The sequence below is a fragment of the Carcharhinus amblyrhynchos genome, chromosome 5 (assembly GCF_965287045.1).
Source record: "Carcharhinus amblyrhynchos chromosome 5, sCarAmb.v2.hapA, whole genome shotgun sequence".
NCBI lineage: Eukaryota > Metazoa > Chordata > Chondrichthyes > Carcharhiniformes > Carcharhinidae > Carcharhinus > Carcharhinus amblyrhynchos.
In genome coordinates, this window is record NC_137328.1 from 61,628,966 (window position 1) to 61,641,646 (window position 12,681).

Sequence of the window (12,681 nt, forward strand, 5' to 3'; positions counted from 1 at the left end):
GGAAACAGATTTGGGATAAATGGGTCATTTTCAAATTAGTGTCACAGGGATCAGTGCTGAGGCCTCAACTATTTACAATCTATATCACTGATTTGGAAAAGGGGACCAAGTATGTAATAACTGATAATATAAAGATGGATGGGAAAGCAAGTTGTGAGGAGAACAAGAAGGATGGAATTTAATGCCCTTCCGGTGATGGTTCTGGTGGTGGGGGGCTTTTAATCAGGTGGAAGAGTGGCAAACCCTTGCCACTTGTCCCAATTAAGTCCATGGCAGGAATTCCTGTCGTATCACTAATTGAGGCCCTTAAGTGGGCAATTAAAATACACTTAAGAGCCTTTTCCCACCATTATTGCTGTTACCTGGCAGTGGGCAGTGGAGTTGACATGTGGAAAGCTTGAAAAACAAACTCTAGCATGTTTGCTTTCAGGATTTGTCCTTTTATTTAACAAGTAGTCAGTGCCTGTTTAAGGGACCCAACCTTGTATGTGGAATGGGGAAGTGGGGGGTGGGGCATGGGGACTAGCAACTGAAAGGGATCACCCCTCCCTTTGCTGTCAACAAACAAACCCCTCAGGATACCCACCACTCAATTCCCCTCCTGTCTCCCCAGTTATGATGTTGAGCAAAACACAGTTGCCAGCTTCTGATTGGCTGGCATCTTTCAGTGAGCTGGATCTCTACTCCAGGGGTCCTTTGGGCCTTCCTGAAAGTATGCAGCACAATTCCTGCCAATTCTCTCACTAGCAAGTGAGACACACTTTGCCCTCATTAAATGCTGCCCAAAGAGTCTGCAGAGGCCTAGATGGGTTAAGTGAGTGGCAGACATTTGACAGACGGAGTATAAAGTGAGAAGATGTGAGGTTGTCCACTCTGGTTTAAAAAAATAGAAAAACAGGGTATTACTTAAATGGAAAGAGACTGCAGGGGTATGAAGAAACCTGGGTATCCTTGTACATGAATCACAACCAGTTATCATGTAGGTACAGCAAGTTAGGAAGGCAAAGTGGAGCGTTGGCCTTTATTGCATGGCTGATTGAGTATGGAGTGAGTCTTACTGCAGCCATAGAGGGCATTGGTGAAAGTACAGTGTACTTTTGTTCTAATTTAAGAAGGGATATATTTGTAGTACTGACAATTTAGAGAAGGTTCACTAAAATTGAGCAAGTTGGGCTATACTCATTGGAGTACAGAAGAATGAGAGGTGATCTTATCGAAATATAAGATTCTGAAGTGGTTTAACAAATGGATGCTGAGAGAATATTTTCCCTCGGTGGGGGGGGGGGGAGGGCGGAATCCAGAACTTGAGGGTTATGGGGCACACTTTCAAAATGAAGGTGACCTCATTTATGATGGTGATTAAGTGTCTGTTTCTTCATTTCATTAATCATGGAATTAGCCACCTCAGGAGAGCAGTGAAGATTAGATGGCTGAATATAGTCAAGAGCGAGTTGAGCAGAACTTGATTTACAAGGAAATCAGGAGTTATGGGGAGCAGACAGGAAAGATTATTTATGGCCACAATCAGATTAACATGTGATCTCATTGAATGGCGGTGCAGGCTTAAGAGCCCAAAACGACCATGCCTGCTCTGATTTCTTCTTGTGTTGAGAGTATAACATATTAGATGGCACCCTAAATTTGTACAGATTTGGCTACTGCAAGTGTATCCCTTAAATGAGAACAATGCAGTACACAGTACTCTCTCAAATGCCCGCCATAGTTGTAGCAAAACTCACTCACCTTTTATAGTCCATCAGCCATGCAATAAATGCCAACGTTCCACTTTGTCTTCTTAACTTGCAGTACCTGCATGATAGCTAGTTGTGATTCATGTACAAGCATACCCAGATTTAGTTTTACCCCAGCAAATTTGCTGATGACACCAAGATTGGTGGAACGGCAAATTGCGCGGAGGGTGTGGAGAGTCTGCAGAAGGATCTAGATAGGCTGGGCGCATGGGCCAGGAACTGGCAAATGGAATTTAATGTTGGCAAGTGCGAGGTGGTCCACTTTGGTACGAAGGACTATTACTTACATGGCGAAAAACTGCAGCAGGCGACGGTGCAGAGGGACCTCGGGGTCCTTGTGGATGAGTCGCAAAAACCCAGCCTGCACGTGCAGCAGGTGGTCAGGAAGGCTAATGGGATGCTGGCCTTCGTAACGAGGGGGATTGAATATAAAAGTAGGGAGGTCTTGCTGCAACTGTACAGGGCACTGGTGAGGCCGCAGCTGGAGTACTGTGTGCAGTTTTGGTCTCCGCACTTACGCAAGGATATTTTGGCTTTGGAGGGAGTGCAGAGGAGGTTTACTAGGCTGATTCCGGAGTTGAGGGGTTTGAGCTTTGAGCTATGAGGAGAGGCTGAATAAACTAGGCTTGTACTCGTTAGAGTTTAGAAGAATGAGGGGAGATCTCATTGAGACATATAAGATGATGAATGGGATGGATAGGATAGAGGTGGAGAGACTCTTCCCGCTCAGAAAGGACAGTAGGACTAGGGGGCACAGCCTCAAGATAAAGGGGGGGCAGTTTAGAACGGTGTTGAGGAGGAACTTCTTCAGTCAAAGGGTGGTGAATCTCTGGAATTCTCTGCCCGTTGAGGTGGTGGAGGCTGCCTCGCTAAATATTTTTAAGATGCGGGTTGATGGGTTTTTGATAAGCGAGGGGATTAAGGGTTATGGGGAGAGGGCGGGAATGTGGAACTGAGCCACGACAGATCAGCCATGATCTTATTGAATGGTGGGGCAGGCTCGAGGGGCTGGATGGCTTACTCCTGCTCCTATTTCTTATGTTCTTTATGTTCTTATTCTGCAGTCTCTCTCCATTTAAATAATATCTTGTTTTCTATTTTCACCACCTGAAAGTAGACAACCATTCATTTTTAATGTATAGATTTTACATTTGATTTGAAATCATTAGGCCAACAATGCAAGGTCTAAAAATTCCCTGAGATGGTCATCAGGCACTTTTGAGATTGAAAAGGAAAAAATGGTCAATTTAAGGACTTGTGATATTTTCCTACTTGCAGGAAAAATAATTTATCTTATGAAATGTTTGGGAAGAAAATGCTCAGTAATGGGTACTTAATATTTATGAATTGAATGATGTAAGAATATATCTGTTTTATTTTCAGTTCGAAGTTCAGTAGTAAGGTAAGATACGTCAGTAGCCTGGCTGAGCTGGAGGAGTTGATTCCCATGCAACATGTTCAAATTCCAGAGACTATAAGACAGTGAGTAATTTATTTCACGTACAGATCATTGGTACTCAAATAACATTAGTGCTGAAATCCTAAAAGTCTAACTTGCTTTTTTACAAGTTTTGATAACTATAATTTTTATGTATCTTTGTAAATATGTTTGCTTCTGACACCTAATAGTGTATATATCTATTTTTATATACTCTGAAGTTCATTAAAAATGAATTTGAACAGATTCAAGGTACATTGCTGTATGTGGTATCCTGGTAACAGTGGTGAACAATGCATATTTTATCTTCATTAATCATGAGCAGTGCACTGTAATAACCAGTATATTTACAAGTAGACCAAATCACAATGTAAAATTTATTCATTTCACTGCATTACTTATTCTCCTCTCAAGTTAATTACTTTTTGAATGCTTCTCAGCTGTTTTTGTCTCTTATATCCAGAGTGCTGAACTCCTAAATTTAATTTTCTTGCATTGCCATGGTTTCTGCTTGCTGTTATAGTTGAAAAAGGCAATCATGGAACCCTAGTTCATTCTTAAAGCCTAACTCTGACGTTGTTATCGTGGATTCTACTTTTGCATCACAAATTAATATTAAAACTAAATGCACCATGACACCCTGTATCCACTGCTTTTTGCAGGGAAAAATTAACTGTGGCAACCGAATTAAGTGCTCATTTTGTGTATGGACCTTTTAGTGGTAATAACATGCTGAGAACATTTTTGGCTATTAATTTTTATGCACATCAGTTATAGCAAAATCAGAACCTTATTCTTCATGACAATCTTTGCTACACTTTCCAGAGGAAATCTCCCCCTCCTCAGTGGATGATTCAGTCACATTCAAAGGAATTGCATTATTGTTTGAATTTATTCCAGTACTAAATCTGTACTCTTAAGGAGGGAACAATTTGCCGGAAGCTCAAGCACCGCAGTGCGTTCACACATGGGTTTACTGAGTGCAATGTTAACTGCAAACATTCCCCCCTACAGGATGCATATGACATGTTTGCAATCTCAACATGGTTATGTTAAAAGAGATTGAGCAAAGATGAGGTGTCCCAAAAGGGAAAAATGGGAAATGCTTCCATTCTTTGTCATGTATTTATGAGCAACATAGGTGGAGGTATTAAATCAAGTTGCTGGCTGCCCTGTCAACTAGGTTTCATCGTGTCAGGAGATAAATAACAAGGGAATTGGGAAAGATTTAAAGTAAAATATCATTAGCATTTTAATTACTTCAGTGTACTGTTAGTCTGTACAGTTTTCACTGTTTCCCCATCCAGAAGTAGTGATAGTTTGACAACATGAGAGTTAAAAAGCTATATGAATGTTTCAATCACTCTTCAATTGTTTCTATATATTTTTATTAGAGGCTGTACCTTCAGTTAAAATACTGCAAAAAAGAACTAGAGATCACTGATCATTAGCCATAATTCCTACTTTATAATCTCAAACCATTCATGCATCGTAATTTTTCTGCATTCATTCAGGGGATCTTGTTATTTGTGGGGGGAAAGAGGTGGAACAAAGTAATATTTACTGCTAATCCTTAATTGTCCTTGAAAAGATGTTGGTGGACTGCTGCAGTCCACATGAAGTGCTATTAGAGAGGAATTGCCAGGATTTTGACCTGGCACCATTAAAGGAATTATATGTTTCCAAGTCAGGATATTAAGCAGCCCTTGTTTGCCATTTTTCTAGATGATAGAAGTTGTGTTTGGAAGGTGCCATTGAAGTGACCTTGGCAAGTTGCTGCAGAGCATCTTGTGTAGCTGGTACAAAGTGCAGCCATGATGAAGGGAATGAAAGTTTGAGGGTGGATGCAATGTCAATCAAATGGAATGTTTTCTCCCAAGTGAGTGTTATTGGTGCTGCACTGAATCAGACACGTGGTGATTATTTCAACACCCTCCTGAATTATGCCCTTTGAATAGTGATTTGGGGAGTTGAGGTCATAGTCATAGAGGTTTACAGTATGGAAACAGTCCAACTTGTCCATGCCATCCTTTTTTTAAAGCCCATATCCTCTACTCATCGTACCCATATACCTGTCTAAATGCCTTTTAAAGGAAAAATTGCATCCGTCTTTACCACAACCTCTGACAGCTTGACATTCTCTCACCACCCTGTGTGGAAAAAATTGCCCCTCTGTACCCTTTTTTGTCTATCTCCCTCTCATCTTAAACCTACTAGTTTTAGACCCCCATAGCCTTTGGAAAAGATATTGACTATCTAGCTGATCTGTGCCCTTCATTATTTTATAGACGTCTATAAGATCACCCCTCAGCCTCCTACGTTCCAAGAAAAAAAATCCTAGTCTATCTAGCCTCTCCTTATAACTCAAACTACCAAGTCCCAGTAGCATCCTCGTAAATCTTTTCTGCATTCTTTCTGGTTTAATATCTTTTCTATAATAGGATGACCAGAACGCTACACAGTATTCCAAGTGTGGTCTTGTACAGCTTTAACAAGACATCCCAACTCCTGTATTCAGTGTTCTGAGCAATGAAATAAAGCATGCTGAATACCACCTTCACCATTCTGTCCACATGTGACTCCACTTTCAAGGAGCTATGAACATGTACCCCTAGAACTCTTTGTTCTGTGACTCTCCCCAGTGTCAATAACTGAGTATATCCTGTCCTGGTTCAATCTACCAAAATACATCTCCTCGCATTTATCTAAATTAAACTCCATCTGCCATTCATCAGCCCACTGGCCCAATTGATCAAGGTCTCATTGCAATCAAAAATAACTTTCTTCACTATCACAATGCCACCAATCTTGGTGTTATCTGCAATTAATAACCATGCCTCCTATATTCTCATCCAAATCATTAATATAAATGACAATGTTGATGATGGATTCAACGATTATAATGCTGTTGAATATCAAGGAGAGGTGGTTGGACTTCCTCTTATTACAGATAGTCATTGTATGGTATAAACATTGGCACAAAGGCATGGCTAGTTCTGGAGTACAAGTTTTCAGCACAACGGCCTGGACTCCTAGCCCTTTTCATATCTAGTGTGCTCAAAATTTCTTTATATCAAGTGGAGTAAATTGAGTTGACTGAAAACTGTCTTCTTTGACTCTGATTTCGTGAGGAGGCTGCGATTAAATCATCTAAGTTGACAATTTTGAGCCTAGCATGTGATTGCAGAAAGGCTGAAGCATTTGCAATCACATGCTAGGCTCATCCATAATTGAGGATGTTGGAAATTTCCTTACCCTGATGCTTGTTTAACTTTCCACCATTATTCACAACTGAATATGGCGTAACTGCTGTTAAGGTTTGTAAGCATACAGTTGCTTAGCTATATCCTTAGCATGCTGTTAGTTTGCATTTCATCCTGATCTCTACTTTCATCAAGTTGACATTTTGTTTCCAGGCCAATAGGGCAAGGAAACTTCCTGCTGATTAATATCTCCTCCTCTCACCCAGCTAATGTACACAAACTCCTTAATGAACACTATTTAGAAGAAGCACTGAGGGTAGCGAGAGAATGTACTCTGGGGGATTTCAACATTTATATTACAAAAAATAGCTTGGTAGTATCAATACTGACCAAACTGTCCAAAGTCTGAAGGACAAAATTGCCCAATTGGGCCTATAGCAAATAGTGAGAGAACCAATGTGAGGGGAGAAACCTACCTGACCTCGTCCTCACCAATCTATCTGTTGTGGATGAATGTATATCATAAGAACATAAGAACATAAGAAATAGGAGCAGGAGTAGGCCATCTGGCCCTTCGAGCCTGCCCCGCCATTCAATAAGATCATGGCTGATCTGTCGTGGCTCAGTTCCACTTTCCCGCCCTCTCCCCATAACCCTTAATCCCCTCTCTTATCAAAAACCCATCAACCCGCTTCTTAAAAATATTTAGCGAGGCAGCCTCCACCACTTCAACGGGCAGAGAATTCCAGAGATTCACCACCCTTTGAGTGAAGAAGTTCCTCCTCAACTCCGTTCTGAACCGCCCCCCCTTTATCTTGAGGCTGTGCCCCCTAGTCCTACTGTCTTTTTTGAGCGGGAAGAGTCTTTCCACCTCTATCCTATCCATCCCATTCATCATCTTATACGTCTCAATGAGATCTCCCCTCATTCTTCTAAACTCTAATGAGTACAAGCCTAGTTTATTCAGCCTCTCCTCATAGCTCAACCCCCTCAACTCCGGTATCAGCCTAGTAAACCTCCTCTGCACTCCCTCCAGGGCCAAAATATCCTTGCGCAGGTGCGGCGCCCAAAACTGCACACAGTACTCCAGCTGCGGCCTCACCAATGCCCTATACAGCTGCAGCAAGACCTCCCTACTTTTATATTCAATCCCCCTCGCTATGAAGGCCAGCATCCCATTCGCCTTCCTGACCACCTGCTGCACTTGCAGGCTGGGTTTTTGCGACTCATGCACAAGGACCCCGAGGTCCCTCTGCACCGTCGCCTGCTGCAGTTTTTCGCCACGTAAGTAATAGTCCTTCCTACCATTCTTCCTACCAAAGTGGACCACCTCACACTTGCCAACATTAAATTCCATTTGCCATCCATCCGTGTATTGACAGGATTGACCATCCTCTTGGTACTTGTGTAAAGTCTTGTATTTTCACCCTCTATCATGTTGTGTGACACTACCTGCTAAACAAGATATATTCAGAACAGATCTTGCAGTTCAAAGTTTGGCATCCAAAAGGCAACAACATTTTACTCCATCGCAGTCTTTAAACTTGTGACCAGACCTATCTCTCACTCTCTCATCTTTTGCGACAAGCCATGAATCTCTGATCATCTGTCTGGATAGGTATAGTTGCCTACAGTACTGCCTCTCTGAAATGTTCAGTTAAGTTCACCTTCAGAAGCAGGTCCCTATGCTGAGAGTATGGCCTCTGTTGCCTGCCTGCTCTCTCTCCCTCCCTCTGCTCTGGCCTCCTCACACCTTGGGGCTCTGTCTTTGATGAAGATGTTGATCCTCATGGCTACCAGATCCAAGATCTGAGAATTGTGCTCCTTTCATTAGTTGTTGCCTTCTTTGGAGACTGAGTTCCCTCTTGTCATGATGCTGCACTACCTGTGCACTTAGGCTCTCTGCATGCTCAATAGCATCCTTCCTACCTGTTCTTCTTTTTATAGGTCTACCTGAGAAGATGGTGCAGCCACAACTAACCTGCAGCTGTGTTGCAGCACTCATGACCCTGATTTGTCTCTGACTATGAAACCCATACGCACTAAAGTCCCAGACTGCCACTTAATAATAAACTGACAAAGCTAATGTGCCTTGTTGCAAAATTGGGTGGGTTTCTTAGCTTCCCCTTCCCTGAGTAAAATTGCTGGCATTGGTGTTATTTTTAGCTCCCACCCACCTCTGCCCAACCCCGTCAGCACCAAAGATCTAACCTGAAGACTTTATGGGGTTAGCTGGGCTGGTTGTGCCTCTGTCGTGTAAAAAATCATTGTTTAGGTCATTGCCAGATGGTTAATCCAGTTTTATTATCCAACTTTGTTATAGCTATTCAATATTAACTCAGTAGCCCACTTGGCCACTGTGTTTAATAGTAAACCACGTTGTGTGGGCTTGGAGTCACATATAGTACAATGATGACAGATTTCATTCCCTAAAGGACATTCATGCATCAAATAGATTTTATGACAGCTTGGTAATTCCACAATCTTTGTTAATAATGCTAGCTTTTTTATTCCTGATCCACTTATTTGAGTGCTGAAGCAGTATTGTCACTGGAATAGTAATCCAGAGCTAGACCTGGAGACCCGGGTTCAAATCCTGCCATGACTGATGGTAAATTTGAATTCAACAAAAATCTGTAATTAAAAGTCTGATAATCATTAAAACTGTTGTTGTAAAAACCCATCTGGTTGCCTAATGTCCTCTAGGGAAGAAAATCTGTTGTCTGGCCTACATGTAACAGCAATGTGTTTGTCTCATAAATGTCTTCTGAATGGAGCGCAGTTAGGGACTAGCAATAAATGCTGACCCAGCTAGCATCACTCTCATCCCATAAAATGAATTTAAATCCCCAGCTTCCATAGTAGGATTTCAATTTGTCTACATTATTAGTGCAGGTCTCTGGATTACTTATCCAGTAATGTAACTCATGTCATTTCCTTAAAATGCTTATTTTTCCTTGCAGTCTGACTGTAGGGATGCCTTCTAAGTATTTTGTGGCTTAGGTGTATAAGAAACTGTTAAATAATTGTTTCCTTTCAAACATTAGTAGTTTTGGATACTGACCAGAAATTGAGTGTTTTCTCCAAACTATAAAATCTTAGCTTCCTACTGTACTCATTGGATTTTAGTAGTGTTGACATCAGCTCCTTTATCTGCATGTTGCTCTGTCCCAAATTGTTCTCTGCTCTTTTTGTGGTATCTGGGCACCAACACACATGTTGATCTTCATACTGTAGTCTTCACATGAGGCTCCTTTAATTCTGAGACTCCAGCCCCTTATTGTTTATTGCCTTTGGCTTCACATTGCCCAAAGATCACAATTACCAGTTTACTCGAGCACTTGATAGTCATTGACCTCGAAGTTAGCACCATTTTAAAGTCACTAAAAATAAAATGCAATTTTCATCAAATCAGCTGCATTCCCAATTATTTTGTAGATTTTTTTTATGGGTCAAAGACTCTTCTGAAATGTCACTTCATTCTGCAGTCCATTTACAACCACATCCTCATATTTGATAACAACTAAAATCTATTTTTTGAATTTTACTTGCCTTTCCTATGCTTTGTCACTACACACAAGACAAACTTTAGAGATTTGTGATTATCTGTCAAATCCTATTACTCTTCAAAAGTGGGTAATGGAGATTCCGTTGTAAAATGTAAGTAATTGTTGATTAGACTCTTGAAGGTCCAATACACTGGCATAAAGAGAAGAATAAAGTTTTGAATTGCTAAATAAATAATGAATGACAATATTTTCATTTAGTGGAATAAATGTGTGACTCAACCTTTTGAATACTTGGTCAGATTTCATTAGTTGAATGCATTTAAAACAAAAATGTAGCATTTTGTAGGAAGCTTCTGTGAAATACTTCACATCTGCAACTTAGAGTTTTAAGGGCTGCAATGAAAATGTATTTGATGTCAAACCTGCAGCCTTTCTCATTTGACAAATATAAGACAAATTAATTTACTTAGCATTGTTAAGTGGAAGAAATAACTTTGAATTGTTTTAACTAAGTAAGCTATAGGATTCAGTCCCTGAGTAACTCAAACCTGGCAACCTCCAATTCAGTATCCACTCTGCACTGTTAGATACTGACTCATTTTCACAGCCAGCTCTTCAGCTTAGGTTGCTTAGCTTCTACCCAGATGCACTCTGCCAAACAGCTCAGATTGGTGTTCTGCCCTGCTGCTTTTGAATTTTCCAACTAGGACCCTTGTCTTGCTCTGTGTGGTTTGCTCTCTTGAACTGCTGTCACCACCAGCTGTCACCATACTTTCCAAAGACAGTTCAACCATGCTGGAAGGGTAAAATGGATCTGCTCAATTAATCCTGAGGCTAAGGTCTTTGTTATAAAATTTGCTTTGCTATCTGTGCACATTTTAAGTCTGCTTTCTGAAACAGTTTTACATTAAGAATTATATTCCAAAGTGCTGTGATATCTAGGAACAAATTATATTGGCAAGCTTGTAATGCACCCACTAAAATCCTTTCCTGAAAGAGAGATCCTTTGAAAAGCTCATTCTGTACAACCCATCCCCACAGGCTAAAACCTTTAAAGAAAATGCCTTTATTTCCTGTCTTGGTGTTTTTGTGGGCCAAACCCATGTTTTCTCCCTGATTAGTCATTTGCAGGCTGCATGAGTCATCGTGCTGAGAATTTTAGATATCACAAGTTCCGATTGCTTGAATCATGCATGTTGTATAGTTTTTATTGGTCCAATTTTTGTTCAAGACATCCAGTAAGCTGTGTAGTTGAGAGGAGGCATTCAATGAAAAGGAATGAGGAATCTACATGACAATATGATGCCTTAGTAGCTGCCTTGTATCTAAAAAAAATAAATACTGAAGATATTGGCAGAACTACCATGGAGCAGTAACCAAGCCCAACAGTTTGAGGGGGCAAAAATTAACATGGGTGAAAATGTAATCGTTAACCAGGATGTTTCAGCAATCTTGCCACTTCAGCTGCATGTGTTAATTTGGTGCTGCATAACAGTGCAAAGGAATGGAAGTGTCAATGGATTCCTGCTCCAATTAGAACAGAGATAAAAATAAAAATTGCAAATGTGGAAAACAAATAGAAATTTACAAAGATATCTGAACTGTGAATTACTCAACCTTGTCCTTTACTTGCTATAAAACTGAATTACTGCAGAATGGGACTCAGCCTGGAACTGGAGTATGAATCATTTAGCTGACAGTACAAATACTTTCTAAAATAAATGTCAGTTGCTCTGATTAAACGCGATCAATTTGTTTCATCTAGTCAGGCACAAATGATTATTGTAAGCTGTTTGACCAGCAAATAATTGAATATAGATGGTATGGCTTTTTGACCAATTCTTTAAACCAGCAAATATTCTCTCCCCCAACTACAATGGACTATAATCCAATACAATGAAAACAATGCTGGAAAATGGATATGTGTTTGGCTAGTGCATACTTGGTGGGCTAAAACGCCTTTCTTTGTGTTGTAAAACTCTGACTTGCTTGATCAGAAATAATTAAGTAAATTAGTCTCAGCCGAACTACCTCAATGCTATCAGATGTTGAACAGTTATCTGTTAAATAGTGCTTCAAAGCAGAGCTAAGTGTGCAAGTGCTAAATGTTGGCAAATATATAACATCAGTAAGGACAACCTGAGCGAATGTAACCATTCTCATTCGCACTCAATAGCATTACCATCGCTGAATCCCTAAACATCGGAAACTTAGCTGGACTAGCCAGATAAATACCGTGTTTACAAGAGTCAGAGATTGGGAATTCTGCTATGAATGATTGTCCTGATTTCCCAAACCTGATCATCTACAATCTGCATATTGGAATACTCCACTTGCTTAGATGAAAGCAGCTCCACAACATTCAAGGTTTGACACCACCCAGGCCAAAGCAGCCCCCTCCACATATTAAACATTCACTCTGTAACAGCAGTGTGCACCACAACAAAATGCACAGCAGCAACTTGCCAAGGTTCCATCGACAGCACCTTCCAAATCTGTGACCTCTATCACCAAAAGGGCAATGGCACAGATGTGTGGAACACCACTGCCTGCAAATACTCCAAGTCACAAACCATCCTGATTTGGAACTATATCAGTTTGACAAAATCCTGGAACTCACTCCCTAACAGTGCGAAGGCTTACCCGCTCAAGAAAACTGGTTTGATTGGCTCCTTACGTATTAATGTGTAGGCTGGAAAAGGTACCCATGCGGGGGGGGGGGGAAGAAGAAGAAGAGGGCAGCAGCATTTTAAACAAATCTTTGTGTAGAGCAACCATGG

At 40.8% G+C, this 12,681-nt stretch overlaps 1 protein-coding gene across 3 annotated transcripts in view; it reads left to right on the forward strand.

The window, feature by feature from the left end:
* LOC145343067 (protein prune homolog 2-like) overlaps positions 1-12,681 on the forward strand; it is a 131,087-nt gene that overhangs the window by 91,284 nt on the left and 27,122 nt on the right. For all 3 annotated transcript variants that reach the window (XM_080188889.1, XM_080188890.1, XM_080188891.1), the window contains one exon: positions 3,135-3,233. In XM_080188889.1, the coding sequence (XP_080045015.1) occupies positions 3,135-3,233 (99 nt within the window). The remainder of the gene's footprint in view (positions 1-3,134; positions 3,234-12,681) is intronic.